This window comes from Diaphorina citri, unplaced genomic scaffold (assembly GCF_000475195.1).
Source record: "Diaphorina citri unplaced genomic scaffold, Diaci psyllid genome assembly version 1.1 scaffold572, whole genome shotgun sequence".
NCBI lineage: Eukaryota > Metazoa > Arthropoda > Insecta > Hemiptera > Psyllidae > Diaphorina > Diaphorina citri.
The window spans coordinates 96,666-118,431 of NW_007378006.1; the positions used below are offsets into that span (position 1 = coordinate 96,666).

At 40.1% G+C, this 21,766-nt stretch overlaps 3 protein-coding genes across 3 annotated transcripts in view; 2 read left to right on the top strand and 1 right to left on the bottom strand.

Moving 5' to 3' along the window:
* LOC103510198 (enoyl-CoA delta isomerase 1, mitochondrial-like) overlaps positions 1 to 9,063 on the bottom strand; it is a 14,996-nt gene extending 5,933 nt beyond the window's left edge. The window contains exons 1-2 of the mRNA XM_017444483.2: positions 8,865 to 9,063; positions 1,946 to 2,097 (exon numbers count right to left, since the gene is read on the bottom strand). Of these exons, the coding sequence (XP_017299972.1) occupies positions 1,946 to 2,075 (130 nt within the window). The 5' untranslated portion in view covers positions 2,076 to 2,097; positions 8,865 to 9,063. The remainder of the gene's footprint in view (positions 1 to 1,945; positions 2,098 to 8,864) is intronic.
* Positions 4,331 to 8,321, top strand: LOC103510199 (coiled-coil and C2 domain-containing protein 2A-like). The gene is made up of 7 exons (XM_008474847.1): positions 4,331 to 4,340; positions 4,820 to 4,958; positions 5,633 to 5,753; positions 6,186 to 6,326; positions 6,666 to 6,780; positions 7,272 to 7,419; positions 8,111 to 8,321. The coding sequence occupies exons 1-7, from the start codon at positions 4,331 to 4,333 to the stop codon at positions 8,319 to 8,321; spliced, it is 885 nt and encodes a 294-aa protein (XP_008473069.1).
* Positions 9,064 to 9,220: 157 nt separating the features above from the next.
* LOC103510201 lies at positions 9,221 to 21,515 on the top strand. Its single transcript, XM_008474849.3, has 9 exons — positions 9,221 to 9,398; positions 10,505 to 10,662; positions 11,449 to 11,642; positions 12,094 to 12,837; positions 14,789 to 15,932; positions 16,396 to 16,625; positions 16,987 to 17,409; positions 17,503 to 17,584; positions 19,793 to 21,515. The coding sequence occupies exons 2-9, from the start codon at positions 10,514 to 10,516 to the stop codon at positions 21,513 to 21,515; spliced, it is 4,689 nt and encodes a 1,562-aa protein (XP_008473071.2). The 5' UTR covers positions 9,221 to 9,398; positions 10,505 to 10,513.
* Positions 21,516 to 21,766: the final 251 nt, after the last annotated feature.

The window sequence follows — 21,766 nt, forward strand, 5'->3', positions numbered from 1 at the left end:
CCGGTTTATTAATCTGGGACTTCTGGGAGGCCTATAAAAATAATAATCAGATAGACCTGACAGGCGGACCTGTTCAGGCGTACCTGTCAGGTCTACCTGATAGTGCGTGGCCGGCCTAGATTCACGCATAGAAGTTCTCTATAGAGATTCTCTAGAATACCTTCTGTTTCCATTTACCCTTTACTCATCATCTGTAAATCCAAGGAAAGAAGTACCAAGTGTTACTTGCTCCCCCTTTTACACAAATAAGTACTTTCTGATACCAACATTAACGTAGTATTCATAGTATATTCAAGATAATGATAGTACTTTGTAATATAGGACACCTTCTATTTCCTCTTCCTCAACAGAAAAACACAACCGGAAAACAACTGTTCTCTAAGTACTGGGCTGTTTAATTCCTATTTCTGAGGAGAAGAATTAAGAAGGATGATAGAGACAAGGTGTTACTGTCAGCTGGATGTTGCGTTACATTACCTACCTATTTATGTTCTTTTTACTTTCCTTATCCTAAAATAAAGAAAGTACCTTCTGTATGAAACTACAGGAAAATGAATAAGTAGGCAGTAATAAGTACGTATAAGTTTGTAGGTCACGAAAAAAATGTCAGAAAACAAGTGTTTTCGATTGACCAATCGGTACAATTTAAGAACCTCTGACCTGCCGCCAGGTCGAAGTGGTCAAGACGCCTGGTAATCAGGAGGGCGCGGATTAGGGATGGGTAAATATTCTCTGAGTCGATTCAAAGAGTCGAATATTTCAAAAGAATCGTGAATCGCGATTCTTAAATTCAAAGAATCGCGATTCTTTGAAGAGTCGCGATTCTTTGAAGAGTCGAGGTTGTACCTACGTTGCCGTGCCCTGTACAACTACAATTTTAGTTGTTTTTAGTTTTGTTTTTTCATTCCCCATTTTAGTCTCCCCCGCCTACAAAAGAATCGCGATTCTTTTAGAGTCGATTCTTTGAGTCGAATATTTGAAAAGAATCGAATCGTGGTATTCGAATATTCAAAAAGAGTCGAATATCCCATCCCTACTACTGTGATTCAAGGTATTGATGTGGCCACATGAGTGCAAGCCTATCTAAAGAAGGGTTATATATGCTCATTCATATTCCTTTCTTATATTCTACTATCTCATTACACCTAAACTTATATTTAAGTATGTATTGTATTAATTGAGGAAATACAAACAGTAAGGTCTTGTCTTGGCTTTTAAGCACAATACATCTTAATCTCAAAATTATCTTCATAAACCTTGGAGTGAAAGTTTCAGGTTCAAACTGGGACTTAATATTGTGTACAATATTCTCATTGGCACCATTATGATTTTGTATCTGTGTGACATGAATTATGCTACTGAATCTATGTTTATTTATCTTAGGATAAGTTTTAATAGCTGTAAGATGTAGATTATAAGTAAAATAAACAAGTAGATTATCTTAAATACCTTGTGTTCTTTATTTGTGGTGTTATAGGTTGTGTATAGGAAGGAAGTGTTAAGCTATTTTTTTCCTAGCCTAATATTTCTTGCTGAAAATAATCATGATGGGATGAAATTTACCAATGCAGTATGTCCATTACCTGTCATTTTCTTACATTGAAAATCCTCTTTCAAGGTAACATTTGTGAGTTATTGTGGATCAAACAAACAAACAGACAGACAAACTCAATGCAAAAACATCAACACTTCACGTTTCTTTAATCTTTTTCTCAGTAAAGTTCCAGTTTCACTTACATTGCACCCCTTAAAAATACATTTAGAACACTCCTAAAGCAAAAGTATCTTCCCTTATATGGAAGTTTTTTTTTTTTTTTCAGTTTGAGCATTTAAGTGAAACTGGAACTTTACCATTTTCTCTCCAGACTTACCTGTTTTTTCATCAACAGTTCAGTTTGAGCATTTAAGTGAAACTGGAACTTTACCATTTTCTCTCCAGACTTACCTGTTTTTTCATCAACAGTCACAGCAATGTCTTTACTATCAGAGGCACTGGAGTATTTGGCAACCAAGCTGACTGGGAAGGCTTTTGTGCTTGGGATAGCAAGCAAGGTTTTTCTCAGAAACAAGCTCATTGTGTTGGGGAATTTAGGGATTCTGAAATTGGGTCAATTTGATAAGATATATTTAAATAGGTAACTTTTGTATTCCCATGTTTATTGTTCTTTAAGGACTTGGGTAATTATGCAGAAGTCATGTTCGTGGAAAAGAAAAGCTCCTTTTTGTATTTAACCTAACCCTATAATAACACTAATCACTGCTCTAATTGTGAAAACTCTTTCTTGCGTTTACCTAACCCTATAATAACCAGGGTCACTGCTTGTTTGTGCCAGTTCCTTTGGTAGCAATATTCCATGTGACTTCTGCACAAGTACCAGGACTTGATGCTTCTGTGCTTGGAGGTTTTTAATGACAAGGGTTTTACCCTATGTTAGTGACAAGCTACCTGCCTACTCATTTCAGTGATCATCTATGACTCTAAGATTTCTACGCAATCATGTGCTGCTGCCCTATGCACACTGGGTGAGGTTTATGTGTGTAAGTGTGTAGCTTGTTGTTGAAATTACCTAGGATCTAGAAGTCAGATGATCCACTAAATCCTGGATATTGGCCAAAATCTTTCTATCTGAAAAAATATTGCTAAGTAAAGAGAATTTGATAAAAAAAAAAAACTCTATTGTTCCAAGTACCCAGTTTTTAAGCTTTCAGTACCTGGACATCTCTATTACTGTGGTTTCATTAGCATTAGCCTTGAAGGTCAAAAAGGCCATGAAGCATGCAAATTCATACCTGTTTCTCAAAATCCACAAGTTCACAGCGCAAACGACATGTCCATAAGCTTTATTAAAGCACTCAAGAGAGAGAAAAAAAATCCACAAGTTTGACAGAAAAGATCAAACCAAAAACTTTGGAGCTTTCAAAAGGGGATAGTGTTGTCAAACAGCATGCAAAACAAATTCCAAACCATCTTACCAAGAAATAGCATTTCAAAGGCACTTGCTAAAACCTGTGGAGTTTAAGAGGCAAATATATGATTAATGTAAGAATATTAAGGTCCTAAAGCATGCAAGACAAAATCAAACTACAAATCTTGGAGACAAGAACTTACCAAAAACTTTGGAGCTTTTGAAATTCGAAGGGGACACCCTCTATTGTTACACCTACCTGTTATGTAAATCAGGAAACAAACACCAATGCAAACAGCTAGGAAAGTATACTAATGGTAACTATGCAGAAGTCACATCCGTGGAAAAGAAAAGCTCCTTTTTGTATTTAACCAGTTTTTAAGCTTTCAGTACCTACCTAGACATCTCTATTACTAGCCTTGAAGGTCAAAAAGGCCATGAAGCATGCAAATTCATACCTGTTTCTCAAAATCCACAAGTTCACAGTGTGAACAACATGTCCATAAGCATTAAAGCACTCAAGAGAGAAAGAGAAAAAAAAATCCACAAGTTTGACAGAAAAGATCAAAACAAAAACTTTGGAGCTTTCCAAAGGGGATAGTGTTGTCAAACAGCATGCAAAACAAATTCCAAACCATGTACCTACTAATCTTTTAGGCAAAAACTTACCAAGAACTAGCATTTCAAAGGCACTTGCTAAAACCTGTGGAGTTCAAGAGGCAAATATATGATTAATGTAAGAATATTAAGGTCCCAAAGCATGCAAGACAAAATCAAACTACAAATCTTGGAGACAAGAACTTACCAAAAACTTTGGAGCTTTTGAAATTCGAAGGGGACACCAAAGAAACCAACCAAAATGATTAAGATCAGAGCACGAAAGTAATCATCAAGGAAATCAGATCTACCCACACAAACGTTAAAAATCCAAAAATCAGAAAGTGCAAAAACTTGAAAATGTAAAAAGATTGCAACTTGCAACTGCAACTTGTGAACAACTTCAAACTTGTTATCAAACCACGTGCTTTTCAGCTGATTCATGACGTCACCATTCATCAGAGACGTCATCAAATGACGCAAATGATTAAGATCAGAGCACGAAAGTAATCACAAGGAAATCAGATTAACTAATTTTCAGATTGCACTGAACCTTTTTAAGACAAAATATTTCTACTACAAATAAAAACCAAAAGCTCTACCCACACAAACGTTAAAAATCCAAAAATCAGAAAGTGCAAAAACTTGAAAATGTAAAAAGATTGCAACTGCAAACTGCAACTTCTGAACAACTTCAAACTTGTTATCAAACCACGTGCTTTTCAGCTGATTCATGACGTCACCATTCATCAGAGACGTCATCAAATGACGCAAGTCCAAAAAGACGCGTTTACAAGTTCATGAGTCGACTCATTCGATGTTGCAAAATGCGAAGATGTAAACGGACTTTGAGAAAATTCAAAATGGCGTGTTACCCGGGAAATACAAATTTTCTAATTCTTGAAAATTTCAAAATTTGTCGTTTTATTTTGTTTTCTCCCTTCATGAGTCGACTCATTTGATGTTGCAAAATGCGAAGATGTAAACGGACTTTATGAAAATTCAAAATGGCGTGTTACCCGGGAAATACAAATTTTCTAATTCTTGAAAATTTCGAAATTTGTCGTTTTATTTTCTGTTTTCTCCTAAAGGGTTGAAAAAATCTATAAAGAAGTGAATACCCGGACCCATCCAGGCTAGATAAGGCAAGTATGAGTAGGTAGCTAGCTTGTCCCCGAATTCAGAGTAAAACCCCCGCGAGAACACCTGAAAACCCTCAGTTAAAAGATATAAAACCCCCCATGTTAGCTCTGTCTACAGCTCTACATTACACTACTTCTGATAGATATAGATACTATTAAATTTGTTTGTTACAGTCCCTCTACAAGAAAAGCTACCTGATAACAGTGAGCTAAGACATGAAGAAAATGAAGGCATTTTTGTACCAGAAAAACCACCTGTGTCGGAGAAGAACTACAACAAACTTCAGCAGCGGTTACTTGCTGAAAAGAACACGTAAGTTTGATAAGTTAATTTCATTTTGTTTTGTGTTAGATACTAGGCTGCTGATTGGAACATAACCACTAGGTGAGGTTAATCTGGGGGTTTATTTATTCTCTACTATGTAACCCTTTTAGTTCTATTATCATGTTAAATTCTTAAGTACCTAATAACAAACTTCAGCAGCGGTTACTTGCTGAAAAGAACACGTAAGTTTGTTAATTTCCTTTTGGGTACTTGTGCAGAAGTCACGTCCGTGGAATACTGCTACCAAAGGAACTGGCACAAACGAGCAGTGACCAGTGTTATTATAGGGTTAGGTTAAACGCAGGAAGGAGTTTTCACAATTAGAGCAGTGATTAGTGTTATTATAGGGTTAGGTTAAATACAAAAAGGAGCTTTTCTTTTCCACGGGACGTGACTTCTGCGTAATTACCTCATTTTGTGTTAGATACTAGGCTGCTGATTGGAACATAACCACTAGGTGAGTTTTGGTTCTATTATCATGTTAAATTCTCATGTACCTAAGGATGAAATTAAATGAGAATAAAGTTATATTCCATTGCTGGGATGGAACCTGTGTGTGCTATAAATCAAGTCTCTCTTGAACAACTGGGAATTTTCCTCTGTTACTTACCATAGCTAATTTTGGCATTTAATTATTTCTATATTATTTAATTCTATTTCAGGAAATGGTTTGGAGAAGATGGTGAGGTCATACGAGAGTCTGACCCACTACTGGGAAACTCCTACCGACCTCCAATAGTTGACTCAACTCCGTCACATGGATTGGACCTGGTGTTTGTTCCGGTACGTAAAACTTTTTACTTTCCTTACCCTATGGTAAGGAAAGTAATGTAATTGGTCAAAATTTTCATTGGTCAGTTTTTAGTGCCAAAACACGTTTTGAGGTCCCTAGTATTCAGCCACAGGTGTCATTACTATTACTGAAGCTAAGAAAGTGAAAATTGGCCATTTGATTAAATAATTTTAAAAAATGGTCAGTTTTTGTTTAATAAAAATTAATAATTTAATTTAACAGCCAAGTGAGCTAAATTAGTTTCTGGTTGAAACTTACAGAAGAAGAAGTAAAGAAAATGGAGCTAACTTTTTTTCTCTCTGTTTATTCAATATTTAGGTATTTATTAGAGTGTGCAAAATTATTTTTTAACTTTCGAATTTGATTGATTAATACCATCAGTTAATAATGCCCCCCTATTTTCATGTTGATTTCATTTTCAGGCCTTGAAATTTGACATCCTGACTTCCAAAACAGCTCAGACTATTGCTCCAAAGAAAACTCTTGCCGAGGAAAAGTATTTCCTCGAACTTCAAATCCTTGAGTTGAAATTCTCTCATCATGCTCTCTTCTCACGAGAACATGTGCTGGCAACACTGCTTTCCCAGCTTTATGCTAAGTATGATTATTTTACTAGGTCCTATGCTAAACTTTGTTGTAAAGTTTGCCCTTGGCAGGAATCAAACCCGCAACCTTGTGCTTACAAGAAAAGTTTTTTTTTTTTTTTTTTTTTTTGGAGGTTTGTTATATGGAACTAATCTTTTTTGAAAGTTTTGTGGTTTTAAATTTGGGTTGCATTCGGTCTCAAGAGAACTGAGGTCTTTTTTTTTATTCCTGAAAACAAATTCTTACTTAGACTTCAACATAGATTTCTAAGTCTGGCCCTTAGCTATTCAAATCTATTGGACTTTGTTTCATTTCAGATTGCCCAATCAGATGAGGCGTTCGACTTCTTCACCAAGGTGTGGGACGATGAGAAAGAGACACAGCCAAGCGGAGAGCCCCCCAAATCAAGCTCTGAAACGTCTAGCCCTAAAGGTGAGAAACAATATTGCCCTACGGTTAATATAGTAAAAAAAGAGCCGTTTTTATTTCGTAGCAATGAAATAACTGCTACATTAGACACTCGTGTCGTATAGCATGCCCATCCCGTAATATGCCTCTCATCAGATGGGTAAAAAGAGACACAATACTCCCCATTTAGGTGCTGGATCAGCACGAGAACACCAGAGAATAACCCGTGGAAATATTTGCGATCGGAAAACGAGTAGGTAGGTACAATTTTTTGTCGATGGTGGGCATCGAACCCGGGACCTTCTGCATGTCAAGCAAGCGCGTTACCACTGGGCTAACATTTCTTTTCGTAGATTCGTATAAGCTCAACCCATCCTTTAGGACCGTTTACCCCTACACCAAAGTCTCGAAGTGGACTTTTCCTGTATGGAAAGTTGGAAACCCTTTGGAATTAAAACTTTTAGGTACCTAAACTTGAACTCACAACTCACTTCCTTCGTTTTTTTAAGCTTCAGAGCCCCAAGCAGCCCCGGCCGAAATCACCTCAGATGGCGAAGACAAGGCCAAACTGGGAGCTGCCGACTATCTTGGTTTGAGAACTGAGGACACTGAATGGAGTCTGACAACCAAATGGATGCCGGCCATTGACAAGGTGATTTCTGGGCCCAACACTTGGATATATTATCCTTCTACTGAACCAGGTAAGTACTTAAAGTATCTAGGTTGTATGTGTTATCTTTCAATAGGTACATAGGTGTTTATTATACATAGACACCTACTAGGACTTGGGTTCTTTGGAGATTGACAACCAAATGGATGCCGGCCATTGACAAGGTGATTTCTGGGCCCAACACTTGGATATATTATCCTTCTACTGAACCAGGTAAGTACTTAAAGTATCTAGGTTGTATGTGTTATCTTTCAATAGGTACATAGGTGTTTATTATACATAGACACCTACTAGGACTTGGGTTCTTTGGAGATTGACAACCAAATGGATGCCGGCCATTGACAAGGTGATTTCTGGGCCCAACACTTGGATATATTATCCTTCTACTGAACCAGGTAAGTACTTAAAGTATCTAGGTTGTATGTGTTATCTTTCAATAGGTACATAGGTGTTTATTATACGCACTCAGTCTCGTAAGGACAATGGAGAAGCTACTTTAATCGAGTAGCGACCAGTGGCGGCATTAGCAGTGTAAATTGATGATACGAGTACATGAAAATTAATAATAAAGGAGGCACTTAGCTGTGAGACCCACAAAAGTTGTAAAAAAGCTCTCTGCTTTACCACAAAGATGATTGATTTGATTTATTCTAAGTACTTATATTTCTCTTCTCTCTCCTTCAGATACAAACTGCAAATCCGAGAGGCACGCGCGCTCAAATTTCGCGAACAGAAGATGGACCGCGAGCTATTAGCGCAGGTTCTCATCACGTGGCGCGAACTCAAACATTTGCGCGAAACTCAGAAGTACAGCAACACGGATTTGAAGCTGAAAATCACCCAGGTCGAAGACCCGAGCGCTAGGGAAGATTATGAGACTGAAATTAACGAGTGAGTAGAATTACTTACTTACTTACTGCCGTGGCATCTCAGACCGGAGTTGATCCATTGCCTCGACAAGCTTCCTCCTCCAAATGGTCCTGTCTTCCCTGAGTTGCGATTTTCGCGTTCGATTCAATCAACTGTTCACTATTCGGATACTGAATCCACCGGAGGAATTGAGTGTGGAGATACACAGCGAGGGACCGGGCAAGTGTCGGCCCCTGGCGAGCGTTTTCGTACCTATCCCTAATAGGTGAGTGAAAAGATTTATCTGAGAAGCCCTTTGACTTTTTTGTAACTTTTGCGGTGTGATGTGTAACAAACTTGACTTTTTACTTTCCTTTTCCTATAGGAAGGAAAGTTCTGTAATCCGGGTGAGTGCCAAAACACGTTTTTGGGGTCTCTAGAGGCTATATTTAAAGTTTGAGCCATTGTTCCGTGTCTGTGTCTGTGTGTCTGTGTGTGTGTGTGTGTGTGTGTGTGTGTGTGTGTGTGTGTGTGTGTGTGTGTGTGTGTGTGTGTGTGTGTGTGTGTGTGACTCTATTGTTACACCTACCTGTTATGTAAATCAGGAAACAAACACCAATGCAAACAGCTAGGAAAGTATACTAATGAAAATAAGCGATTTACTACAAGTAGGTACGTTGATCAACCTTTGTGCTTTTTAATCAGAAACACGGAAAGGGAAATAAACTAGTAACTACTGATACTGATAAAGGTTTTGATAACACTTCTTGTTCTGAAAAGTGAAGAAAAAAAATTATGATTTTTTAAAATTTCCCGGGTTTTGTGGTGCATACGATTTCGATTTTTTTTTAAATCGATTATCGATAAATTGCGAGAATCGATTTTCGTTTTCGATTTGTTGACATTTGTGAAGCCAGCAACATTTTTTTTGTTATCAAAATTTGATCAATTTTTTTTGACCGCTGCCGAATCGAACCATCGTACTCTGGCTTTTTAGCCCAATTACCCAACTTTTCAACGTAGCCCAGTTGATAGGCTGTTTGCGTATTCTGAAGCGTATGCACAAACTCTACTGAGCATTAGCACAGTGATTTACCTTCTAATGATGATGGAAGTTTGATCGGTAAGTTCTAATGGATTCCCTCCCTCTCTTTCCCTTTGATTTTGCTTGCCATTAATTTTTTTACTTCTTTAACTTAAAGAGAGAAAGAGGACAGGATAGAAGATAGACAGCCAGTCCAAGAATTCTTATCTGTTTAGGATAATGGGTACTTGTGGAGAAGTCACATCCGTGGAATATTGCTACCAAAGGAACTGGCACAAACAAGTAATGACCAGTGTTATAATAGGGTTAGGTTAAATGCAAGGAGTTTTCAAAATTAGAGCAGTGATTAGTGTTATTATAGGGTTAGGTTAAATAAAAAAAGGAGCTTTTCTTTTCCATGGACATGACTTCTACATAATTACTGGATAATGTTTATCCTGTGTGGTAATCAAACACGAAACCTAGTGCTGACAAGGCAGGTACACTACCTTCCAAGCCAGTTACACTGCCATTCTCATTGACTTTGGTTACTTACCCTACAAATTAAAATATTACTGATTGGAATCCTGGGTAATAATGCAGAAGTCACTTTCGTGGAAAAGAAAAGCTCCTTTTTGTATTTAACCTAACCCTATAATAACACTAATCACTAATCTAATTGTGAAAACTCCTTCTTGCATTTAACCTAACCCTATAATAACACTGGTCACTGCTCGTTTGTGCCAGTTCCCTTGCATTTAACCTAACCCTATTATAACACTGGTCATTACTTGTTTGTGCCAGTTCCTTTGGTAGCAATATTCCACGGACGTGACTTCTGCACAAGTACCGAATCCTGAGCCAGCCTCTTTGGAGGGTAGTGCATCTGCCCTGTTCGTATTAGGTCATGGGTTCAATTCCCACTCTGGTCAGATTTTATCCTACTCAAACTAGGTTTGTTCTTGGAATGGCTGGCTTTCTCCTACCCTGCCTTTATCTGCTCTTTGCTTTCCTTGCAATAAGACCTTAGCAGTCACAGCTCCCGTTATCAATCCTCTTTTCCCTGTATCAAAAAACTTCTGTCCCTGTTGCTTAACTCCATACACAAAAAGCTCACTCTGAGGCTTAGGTGTTGGGGTAATTGCTGCAAGGGATGGATTAAGCTTATACAAATCCACTACCTATGTGTCTGTTTGTTCAAGGAGAATAAACCCATGAACCCTATGGAAACCCCTACTGGTAATGAGAAAGAAAAGGAAATGGACTCGGACAATAAAGAAGACAGTCTGGACAATGCATTGAAGATCATGAACAATTTGTTCCTCCTGACGGAAGAATTTGTCCACGACAATCCAAATGGCGGGTAAATATGTTGCCATTTTAAGGTGTATTTTTTTATTGGATGCTAGAAAATGCGAACATTTTCCTACATCATCCAGCATCTTAGTTGGGATGACTTTTTTTCTCAAATAAAGAAGAAGAGTGGGGGAATGCCTCAACAACCCTAGTAGACAAAACAAACAAGTGTATGGTTTTGGATTTTTGATCTGGCATTTGGTTTTTGATAGATTTGATAGATCAAAAACCAAATTCCACAACGAAATGCTACTCCTAAGTGACATCTTCAACACTGGGCTTAAGAGAGGGGAAGTTAATGCTGAGTGTATCTAATGTAGGGGAAAATGATGCAGAGGTGAAGAAGTGATTAAAAATATATATATATATATATATATGATGGCATCAGTTACATTACCTACATCATATATAAAAAATATCCCTATAATAATCAGTACAAACCTCAGTCTTTTTTAGACCAAGTTTAATAAATAAACCTACAATAGAAATTCAATAATGTAGTGGACTGTAGATTTGGAGGTTGGTGGTTTGAGTACAGTTCTTGTCTTAAAATTTAATGTACCTACATATTTTCCATTTTCATAGTTTTTTTTTTTTTTTTTTTTTTTTTATTTTTTCCCCCCCTATTTTTTTTCTTTGGTTTTTATGGTAAAAATTTTTTTTTTTTTTTTTTTTTAACTTTCCTCCCTACTATTTATCATTGGCTGTATAGGTAACAATTTTTGTCCTCTTTAATTACTTACTGTGTGTTGACAAACTTTAATTATCCATCCACACTTTTTCACCCCCACAGGAATGAAAAAGATCTCCGGTCTGGCACAAGTGCTGAGGAAAAAACTGTACCGAGCACAGAAGACAAACCCACCAGAGGAATCACATTTCCCGAACTACCTGATCCAGATCAGTTCCTTGAGTCAATCATTAGCTCAAAAATAAATTCTGAATCTAGTGATGACACCACACCTGGGAATTCTGCTGACCCAAAAGGTATTATTAAAAGAAAAATAACAATATTAGTATGATAGGTTCTATGTTTTACATTATTCATGTTATGGACATTTAAGTAAATAAATAATTAATTAAAAGATGAATATGAAATGAATAAACAGTTTTAAAGTCTGACTGGGGGACTTTAAACAGGGAGGATACAAGCCTGAAATTTCCCTCATTAAAGAAATAGTAAAGATTGAGTGCAAAGGACATCCACTCATAATATTTTTGTAGCTAAAATCAAATGTCAGCCCAAAGCAATCACCCTAGGTTGGGTGATTGCTTTGGGTCAGGGTGAAACGCCAACCCAGTCTGAACATGGGAAAAGGCAAGGCAATTTTGAAACAAATGCAACTCTGAGACACTAGGCCATCAAAGACAGTGTCTCACAAATTGCATTTATCTCAAAATTACCCTATCCCACTCTACATTATTTTCTTATTTGCAGATATTACCATCCAATCTCCTCCAGCTGCACAGAGCACCATTCCCTCCAATACCACCACAACCACCCCAATTCCTTTCCCCCAAGTAATTCCTAAAACTACCCTGACACTCCCCGTAATACCAAACCTCGCCCCTGACCCTTCTCTCGGATCAATCAGTTATAGAGACAACACTCTGAGTGCGTACAGTACAAATATCACACTCTTGAACAAAAGTCATGTGACCTCAATTAATCCAAAACTAGCACTCTACATTGAGAAAAATAGTCAGATTATGAATTTCATTGAGAAAATCAAATCAGGAGGCAGTGACGTTGACCCAAAGGCAGACAAGGAAACTGAAAAGACTACAAATACACAAGATGAACAAACAAATGCGATTGACGGTGGAGAAAGACCTCCAAAGGCATTAGGAAGTCAATTGAATCAAACGCAAGGCAATAATAGAATGCCACATAAAATAACAAAGGAAATGACAATTGTTGGGGAAGTTAAAGCTCTCACTCGCAGTCAAAAAAGACGTCAAAGACAACAGGCAAGTGACAGACGTAAAGAACGAATTAGAATACAGAAAGAAAAAAAGCTTCGAAAGCAACAAAGTCAGAAAGAATCAGGTGATACAAACGAGAGTGAAACGAATCCAAAAGATAAAACGGGCGAGAACACTATCAAACTAAACAACTTGGAGAATAGTGATGAAAATGGACCAGTAAACACAAATACAGAACAGGATCCAGTGGTGGAAACTGGACTGGCAAATGTGGACAGGAATCGGGAAGAGCTACAACCGAACAATATTCCAAATAAAATAACACAGAGAAGCAACCTACCTCAAAATAAAACACAGAACACCATCCTGACAAATAGAAAGAAAATCTGTATTCCTTTGGAAAAACAAACAAATATTAAAGAAAAAAACACGGACGAGCCTGAAATCATACTGGAAGCATCAGAGAGAGATCTCAACATATCTGTCACTGTAGATACTCCAAACAAAGAAGACGAAATTGTCGAAATGACAAATATTGGGGAAGTTAAAGCTCTCACTCGCAATCAAAAAAGACGTCGAAGACAACAGGCAAGTGACAAACGTAAAGAACGAATTAGAATACAGAAAGAAAAAAAGCTTCGAAAGCAACAAAGTCAGAAAGAATCAGGTGATACAAACGAGAGTGAATAGCGACCAGTGGTGTCATTACCTACCAGAGTAATAGGAGGAAGAAGAAATTCAGGGCTTATACGCGATCTGGAAAACATCGAATCTGAAAATCGGCCAAAAAGTCATGGAAAATCGTGAAAATTCAAAGAAAACCTGGAAAAGTCATTTAATTTGCCACCCGATCAAAAATGAAAAATATTCAAATTAAATATCAAGTACATATTTCCAAAAAACGGCCTGCGGCGCATTCCCCCCCCCCTTCATATTCCCCCGTAAGATTACCCCTTTCATTCAAATGAAGAGGTAATCTTACTAAGGGCGAGTTTTTTTACTCATTTTATCCGACCGGTTGGAACCGTTTGGTCCAATAATGCCGTTTGAATACTCATTGTTTACATGAGTGACGTCATTCATTTCACCGTATGAGTTTGAATACTCATTGTATCTTCCAACCGGTTATAACCGTTCGGCTCACCAGATCAACCTTCAAATTTCGCAATTGATACGGTTTGTTTACATTTTTTTTGTTTTTGTTTACTTTTTTCAGATATTCGAATGGAAGGAAGTCTTTTAAAAACTTGTCTTTTTACTTTTTTTTTCATTCTTGTCAGATTTTTTTTATACCCTAACATATGATCAACCGCAACAGTTTTAATACTCATTGCGAGGTTAATGGTTTAATGAATGACGTCATCACCGCGACCACCGCGAACCCTAACCGATTCGACTATGCAATGAGTATTCAAACTCGCCCTAATTTATAAGCATCCCCGCCCCCTAATTTTCTGGAAAAGTCATGGAATAGTAATTGAATTTCATTCCGGGAAAAGCATATAAACCCTGCAATGTCTCCTCTTTGTTTGTCCCCTGTCACGCAGGATCAATCGCTCGGCGTCGCAGACACTCCGACTCACGCTCACGCAACCGCTCACGCTCACGTCACGCTCGGTCGCGCAGGCGGTCACGCTCCCCGAGGCGTGCCGAAAGGTCCCGACGTGACTCGAACTCACGCAGTCCTCGAGGCAGAGTGCGCGACAGAAGTTCCGAAAGAGTGCGTGACCGCTTAAGGTCACGAAGCCCGAGAGGCAGAGTGCGTGACAGAAGTTCTGGCAGAGTGAGTGACGGCCTAAGGGTACGAAGCCCGAGAGGTAGAAGGCGTGACAGGAGTTCCGGCGTGCGTGACAGAAGGTGTGAGCGAGAAAGGCGCGACAGTGGAGATTCCCGACACCAGCCCTACCAGCAGGAGTTTTCTAGGTATACTATCATGGTTTGCTAGAATAAGAATATACCGCCACAGGTAAGGTACGAACGCGTTTTCATATAAGCCAGGACTGCCCCAACTGGTCGATCGCGGATTGATTTCAAGTCGATCGTGGATTGATTTCAAGTCGATCGCGACCAGCACACCCAGAAGTGTTTGAACCTGGCAATATCATCTTACACACCCAATTACTCCCTTGTGGAACCAAATTTAGACTCAAGGCTGGCTTTATCCGTTTTTTTTTTTTTTTTTTTTTTTTTTTTTTTTTTTTTAATAACTGGACTGCCAAATGTGGACAGGAATCGGGAAGAGCTACAACAGAAAGACATCTCAAATAAAACAATTCAGAGGAGCAACCCACCTCAAAACAAATCACAAAACAGAAACCTGACAAATAGAAAGAAAATCTGTATTCCGTTGGGAAAACAAACAAATATTGAAGAAAAAAACACGGACGAGCCTGAAATCATACTGGAAGCATCAGAGAGAGATCTCAACATATCTGCCACTGTAGACACTCTGAACGAAGAAGACGATGAAATTGTCGAACTTGAAGTACCCCCCAAAGTGTTTCCCCTTATTGACATCCTATCGGACGATGAAGACAAAGTCACAGATGTTGCCATCATCAAAGATGTCCCAAGGGAGTGTGAGATCATAGATGAAAATTCTCAATATAAAGAGGCTTTCGCCGATACAAGCATTGGTGTAAGAAATGTTGGTAATAGTGTCGTAGTTGGTGGCAATGTTAAAAATGGTGCCATTGGAAGTGGTAATGATCCAAAATGTGTTCTTGTAAGTGGCAATTCACAGAAAAGCCTTCCCATTAGTTCTAATTCGTCAAAAAGTGTTACTCCAAGTGCCAGTTTGCCGACAAGTGTTCCTGCAAGTTCCAACTCTGAGAACACCAAAGGAGACAGTTTTGAGAAGGGTCTCAAGAGAAAAAACGAGGAAACGGTGGACATTCGTGAAAAGAAACGGAAAGGAACGGGTGATAATGAAACACTTGGGATGCCTAGTGATAAAACTAGTGGAGCTCTAAGAGGAAACTATGAATCTTCAGAAAGTTGTGAAACGGATGTAAATGGTGAAAAAACAAAAGGAAACACTGAATCTACGAAAAGTTGTGATATGGATGTAATTGATGAAACAAGAGGAAGCGGTGAAATTGTGACAGGCGTTGAAATAGTCAGTGCAACCCCAACAAGAATTAGTGAAACACCTACAGAGATGGGTAAAACAGGGAGTGGTGTTTTAGAAACACCTACAAAGATGGGTAAAACAGGGAGTGGAGAAACCCCTCAACCAATGGTATCAGATCAGGAGAGAATCCAAGGTGTTGCCATATTGAACCTGATCAATGAGGTGAAGATGAGCACGCGGCAACAGCGCAAACAGAACGACCCTCCGACCCTCTCTAGGTAAGATATTGAAAGTACATAGGTATTTTATTATTATTAGTATAGTTGTTATTATCATGTGTGGCTGGGGGACGTTAAACAGGGGGTAGACCAGCTTAGTCTGGCTGGTGGAGAATACCATCCCTTGCTAAAGAAATAGCAAAGGTTGAGTGCGAAGGGCATCCACTCGTAAAATTTTGTAGCCAAAACCAAATGTCAGCCAAAAGCGATCACCCTAGGGCTGATTGAGAGACTGACGAAAAACGCCGACCCCGTCTGTACACGGGAAAAGGCGAAGGAAAAGATTAATTTATTCATTATTATGATTATTTTTCAAGATGAGACGTTTTATCTCGTAGCAGTGATACACTGCTACATTAGATATCTTTTCATTATTCTGCCATCACCATTCAGATGCATCGGAAGCCGCTAGGACAACAACAACAACAACTTCTATTATTATTAATTCTCTTCTCCATTTTAGTCACTCCGAAGACCCGCCTACTCAGCCGACTGGTAAGCCCAGCATCCGCGACCGCCTAGGTGATAAGCTAAGCGTGAAAGATCGGATTGGCCCGGTCGACAGTGGTAGACTCACAACTGGAGGGTCCAGCATTCGAGACCGACTGGGTGGCAAAGTGGAGGAAGAGATGGGAGGTAGCATTCGGGTGCACATTGAAAATGAATTGGTCACGGGAGATGTTATACGAACAGGTAAATACAGTCTGTCACATCTCAAAAAAAATTTGGACCTATTGCAAAATGCAATACTTTCTCATTACCTTGTGTGGGTTCCCTATACATAAAGGTAATAGTAAAAACTAAAGGCAGCCCCCATAAAAACCATTGAACCAATCAGAAGGTGCCTTTCGTTACTCGTACTGTGTGGCACAAATAAAACCTGGTTATTTTCTGAAGATTTGTAAAGGAAGATACAATGATGTACGAGGGATTTGGTAACCCTGTATACAAGTCCAGTTTTTTTTTTTTTTTTTTTAATACCTATGATAGACTTTAAGTGGGCTTTTTGTGTGTGACTATTTGACTAATAGGGTGAATTCCCTCTAATCCACAGACCTCGGGATGGCATCCATTCTGGACTCTTCCCTTCCCATTCAACAAGAAGAAGAGGAAGGCACATTCATTCGTCAAGTACGAATCGAGCCTCCGGATCCAGCCTCGTGTATTTCCGCCGATTCCCGACTCAGCCCGAAGTATCGCGAAGAAGAGTTCCCGTTCCGAGGGGACCCGAACTATCGCGACGACCGCGAGAAGGCGAAGTTCGCGGAGTTTCGTGCTGGCCCGACGGTGACCGAAAATCCGTACGGTGCGGACCCGAGGGTTGGCGAAGAGTGTCGAGATTTACCGATGATGGACGAGGATGGATTTCAGACGCTTTCGGAGGCGGAATCATACGAGGAAGATAGTACGAGACAGAGGAAGAGAAGATCCGCCAAGGATAGACTGGGAGAGAGGGTGTTGTCTTCTGACGAGGAGGGTGAGTGTACAATTCAATTAATTTATTTCTGGGTTCAGTTGCTGGCAGAGTGAGTTTTTTTTTTTTGCTCTGTGTTATCGGACAATAAAGAAGACAGTCTAGACAATGCGTTGAAGATCATGAACAATTTGTTCCTCCTGACGGAAGAATTTGTCCACGACAATCCAAATGGCAGGTAAATATGTTGCCATTTTAAGGTGTATTTTTTTATTGGATGCTAGAAAATGCGAACATTTTCCTACATCATCCAGCATCTTAGTTGCCTTTAGAGCTGTCCAGCTCCTACACCTAAGCCTCAAATTGGGCTTTTTGTGTAATTGGGCTCAAATTGGGCTTTATGTGTAATTGGGCTCAAATTGGGCTTTATGTGTTTTTCACCTAAGCCTCAAATTGAGCCAGAATGAACAGTCTGTGATACGAAAAACCAAAATATTAGTCCCTTTTGAATTTCATTATTTTAGTAACTTAATCTTTTCAAAGGTTTATTATATATTTGCAGTACTGAAGTTTCATTAGGTTTAAAGGGAACGAGTATGTCTGTGATTTTAGTAATTTATCATTTCCCCCCCCCCCTTTGATTTTCACGATTTTAAAGTTCAAAGTGAGAATTCGACTGTGATAATTTTATCCATTTTTATTTAACCTGAAATCAGGTAGGTAAGTAAGTTTCCAGTTTAAAATGCAGTAGTTTTAGCTTTTAAATAAACAAAATAAGTCTGATTTTTTTCTCTTTTTTTACTTTCCTTATCCTATAGGAAGGAAAGTCATGTAATCGGGTCAAATTTTCGATGGTCAGTTTTTAGTGCCAAAACACGTTTTGAGGTCCCTAGAGCCTAAATCCAAAGTGTGTCTGTCTGTAAACAAAATATCTCGAGAACGGTAAGAGCTAGAGACTTGAAATTTGGTATGTTTCCGTGTGTGTGTCTGTCTGTCCTTCTGTCTGTCTGTAAACAAAATATCTCGAGAACAGTAAGAGCTAGAGACTTGAAATTTTGTTATTTTTAGTGCCAAAACACGTTTTGAGGTCCCTAGAGCCTAAATCCAAAGTTTCAGCCATTGGTCCGTGTGTGTGTCTGTCTGTCTGTCTGTAAACCAAATATCTCGAGAACGGTAAGAGCTAGAGACTTAAAATTTGGTATGTAGATGTCAAATGTGACAAGGGTGCGACACAAAATGCTTGGTTGAGATGGTTGCTGCGCTTGGCGGTATTTTCACCGCTTTTGGACAGATTTCGACCGTTTTTGGCGGTTTTCAGCTATAGCGACAAAGCGGTGAGAGATATTGTAAAAGTTAGGGTAAAAGAACACTCAAATAAGCATCATTCAATAGGATGAGGAAAGTCGTGTGATGTTCACACCCGATTTTTTTTTTTTTTTTGGTTCAGTTGCTGGCAGAGTGAGTTTTTTTTTTTTTGCTCTGTGTTTGGAAACGGGGTGCACTCAGCCTCGTAAGGACAATTGAGTAGCTACTTTCATCGAATAGCGACCAGCCTACATAAATAAATAATAAAATATTTTGCTATCCAAGAAATCAGAAATCATTTCTATTGAAACTAAAGTAAATTATTTTATACATACACCTTTAATGAAAGTAGTCTGCATTTTTTTTTTCTTTTTTTTTTATTATTGTTATTTATTATACAAGTTGGACATTACTTTTCTTTTCCAAACACTCAAGATTAATATTTTCGACTGTCATTTTTGCGAAAATTTCAAATTTTTCACCCAAGGATTAAGCGATTAAGGATCTATGTATATACACGCCCTATTTTGGACTTGAAATATTAATAAAATTGAAAATAAATATAACATATTAGGTATAATTATGTCGGCACACTCTAACAAAATACTCCAAAAGACAAATAGGTATACACGACCTTATGTGGACCACCATAACAAAGGAACATTTCAGTCTCTTCCTAGCTTTCAGCCCTTCATTCTTACACCGGTAAATTGATTGATATTAGAAAGGCCTCGGTTTATTTATAGATTATGAGGTGTTTGTTTGTATGAAATGTATGGACGGCCGTTTGCATGGATCAGCTTTGTGTTTCAGGAGTGTTTTTACACAAAGCTCCTAATTAATTGTTCACATAGTAGATGTTGGAAAACCCCAAACAGAAGATAATAATGTTGTCTCCAAATAACGGGCCTGGTAAATGTAGCCAGTAGCCAGCGTATTTTGTGGATTTAGAAGTAAAGTAGGTAGGTATTTATTTTTATACCAATCCAAAACCCGAACATTTAAGAGAATATTATTCTAACTTCGTAACGCGACTTTCTTATACGTGTGACTTGTGTCTGTCTGTGTATTTTTTTACCTTGTCCCTAATTTGTTGGTCTGTTTTGTACTCTAACCCTGCTTGTGTATAAATGATTTGCAGATCTAGAGGTGGACGCTATCAGGGGCCGCGTCCTCCCTACCAATCCAACTTTGGTCCCCAGTTCGGGCCCTACTTTCCCCCGGGCGGAGGGGCCCCCTTCGGAGCCCCTGGATTCGGCCCCCCTGGATTTTGTCAACCTGGATTTTACCCTGGATCGCGACCCTTTGGTCCGCCCCCGGCCCCTGCTCGAAGTAATCTCATCGAACTGGTGTCAAGTGGCTCTCAAGGAGGCCCTGGCCCCATCATGGAGCATCAAATCCCTGGCAGCTTTCTAGAACCTACCAGCATGCCTATGGACGGTGCTGCCCCCTACCCAGGTGTTCCGATCTACAGTGAACCGCCGCCTGCCTTCACGCAGCCTCCCCCTGTGTTTAACAACCCTCCACCCCTGATGGACGTTCAAATGGTTCCTCCAGACACGTTAGTGCCGACTCTTGTACCCCCACCCACACTACCCATCCCTCATACAGCACCCTCCACTGACCCCACGGATCCTAATTTCACGTTCATGTTCATTGAACAGAACATTTCCAAAGTACAATCCAATCTGATGAACAAAATCGACAAGTCGCGGAGCAAGGTGGACGAGTACTTTGAGAAGTGGAAGAAGGATCATCAGTCCAAGAGTCGGTCCAAGTCGCCTCGGAGACAATCTACATCGCGGAGTAAATCCAGACACAAGGGCAGGTCAGAGTCCCGCTCTAGAAGTCGCGAGCCGAGACGCCCAAGTCGCGGAGAAGTGAGGAGCCCTTCACACGAAACCTCCCGCGCGCGCGGTCTCTCGCCCGGGCGACTATTCGAAGCAGAAGCAAGAGCCTCACGGTCTGGCCCTCACTATTCGCGCGGGGAGCGGTCTCGGTCCCCGCCAAACTTCGCGGACTCCAGGTCTCCAAGTCCCGCGCGGAGAGCGCCGCTCTCGCCCGAGCTGTTTTCGTCCCGTGCTGATCTCATGACGCGGAGGCGCACACCCTCCCCGCCCAGTCCACCACGGTACAGACGCTCACCTACCCCGGTGAAGGTCAATATTCAGCTAAGCCCACTGCGCTTCTCTCGCTCTCCCTCGCTTGAAGTCATCGAACATCGGAGAAGAAGCCTTAGTCCACCTAGGCGCCTTAGTCCCCCTAGACACTTGAGTCCACCTAGGCGCCTTAGTCCGCTTAGACGCCTTAGTCCCTCTTGGCGCCTTAGTCCCCCTAGGCGGCGCCCTAGTCCACTTCACTTCGACCTCCCCATGCCCACTATCGAGCGATCCCCCTCCCCTCATCTCCTCCAGCTGGGGTCCTTCTCAAGGTCATCCCCACACCACGTGACCAGCAGGAATCGTTACCATGGAAACGTAGACGCACTTCAGTCTCGGGACACGCGTTACCATGGAAACACAGACGCACTCCAGCGTTACCATGGAAAAACAGACGCACTTAAGTCTAGGGACACGCGTTACCATGCAAACACAGACGCACTTGAGCGTTACCATGGCATCGAGGACGCTCGCCTGTCTATATCACAGCATCGTGTGCGCATGCGCTCTCCTTCATTCAGTCTCTCTCCGTCGCCACCGAGGAGAGGGAGATTTTCCCCACCTAGAAGCCACTATTCCCCACCCCGAGGCGAATATTCGCGAAGGGGCGGAGCTTCGCCGACTCGGTCGTCTTCGTCGGAGTTCGGAAACCCGTTGGACCTCATAGAAAACCCCGGGATTCCTGGCGAAGAGGATTTCCCCTGATAGTCACCGTGCTACTGCTAGTCCGAAGCAGATGAGGAAGTGAAGACATTTTCTCAAGGAAGCAATGTGTTGGTTTGAAGCGAGGAGCATTTTTTCGTGGGATATCAGAAACGATTTCCCCTCTTTTGAAGCCCAACTTCCGACCCTGGATTTTTTTGGGGTTGAGAAGACAAAACGGAAGTTGTCTCCAACTACCAACCCTAGATTTTTTGGGGTCGATAAGACAAAACGGAAGTTATCCCCAACTCCCA

What these genes read in the sequence shown, in the direction of transcription:
- LOC103510199 (XM_008474847.1), top strand. An exon ending in TGGACCTGGTGTTTGTTCCG is followed by an intron (nt 5,754 to 6,185) that starts GTACGTAAAACT and finishes TTTCATTTTCAG; the next exon opens with GCCTTGAAATTTGACATCCT. An exon ending in TGAAACGTCTAGCCCTAAAG is followed by an intron (nt 6,781 to 7,271) that starts GTGAGAAACAAT and finishes TTTAAGCTTCAG; the next exon opens with AGCCCCAAGCAGCCCCGGCC.
- LOC103510201 (XM_008474849.3), top strand. Translation starts at nt 10,514, where the DNA reads ATGAACCCTATGGAAACCCCTACTGGTAATGAGAAAGAAAAGGAAATG. An exon ending in GACCCTCCGACCCTCTCTAG is followed by an intron (nt 15,933 to 16,395) that starts GTAAGATATTGA and finishes TCTCCATTTTAG; the next exon opens with TCACTCCGAAGACCCGCCTA. An exon ending in GGGAGATGTTATACGAACAG is followed by an intron (nt 16,626 to 16,986) that starts GTAAATACAGTC and finishes TCTAATCCACAG; the next exon opens with ACCTCGGGATGGCATCCATT.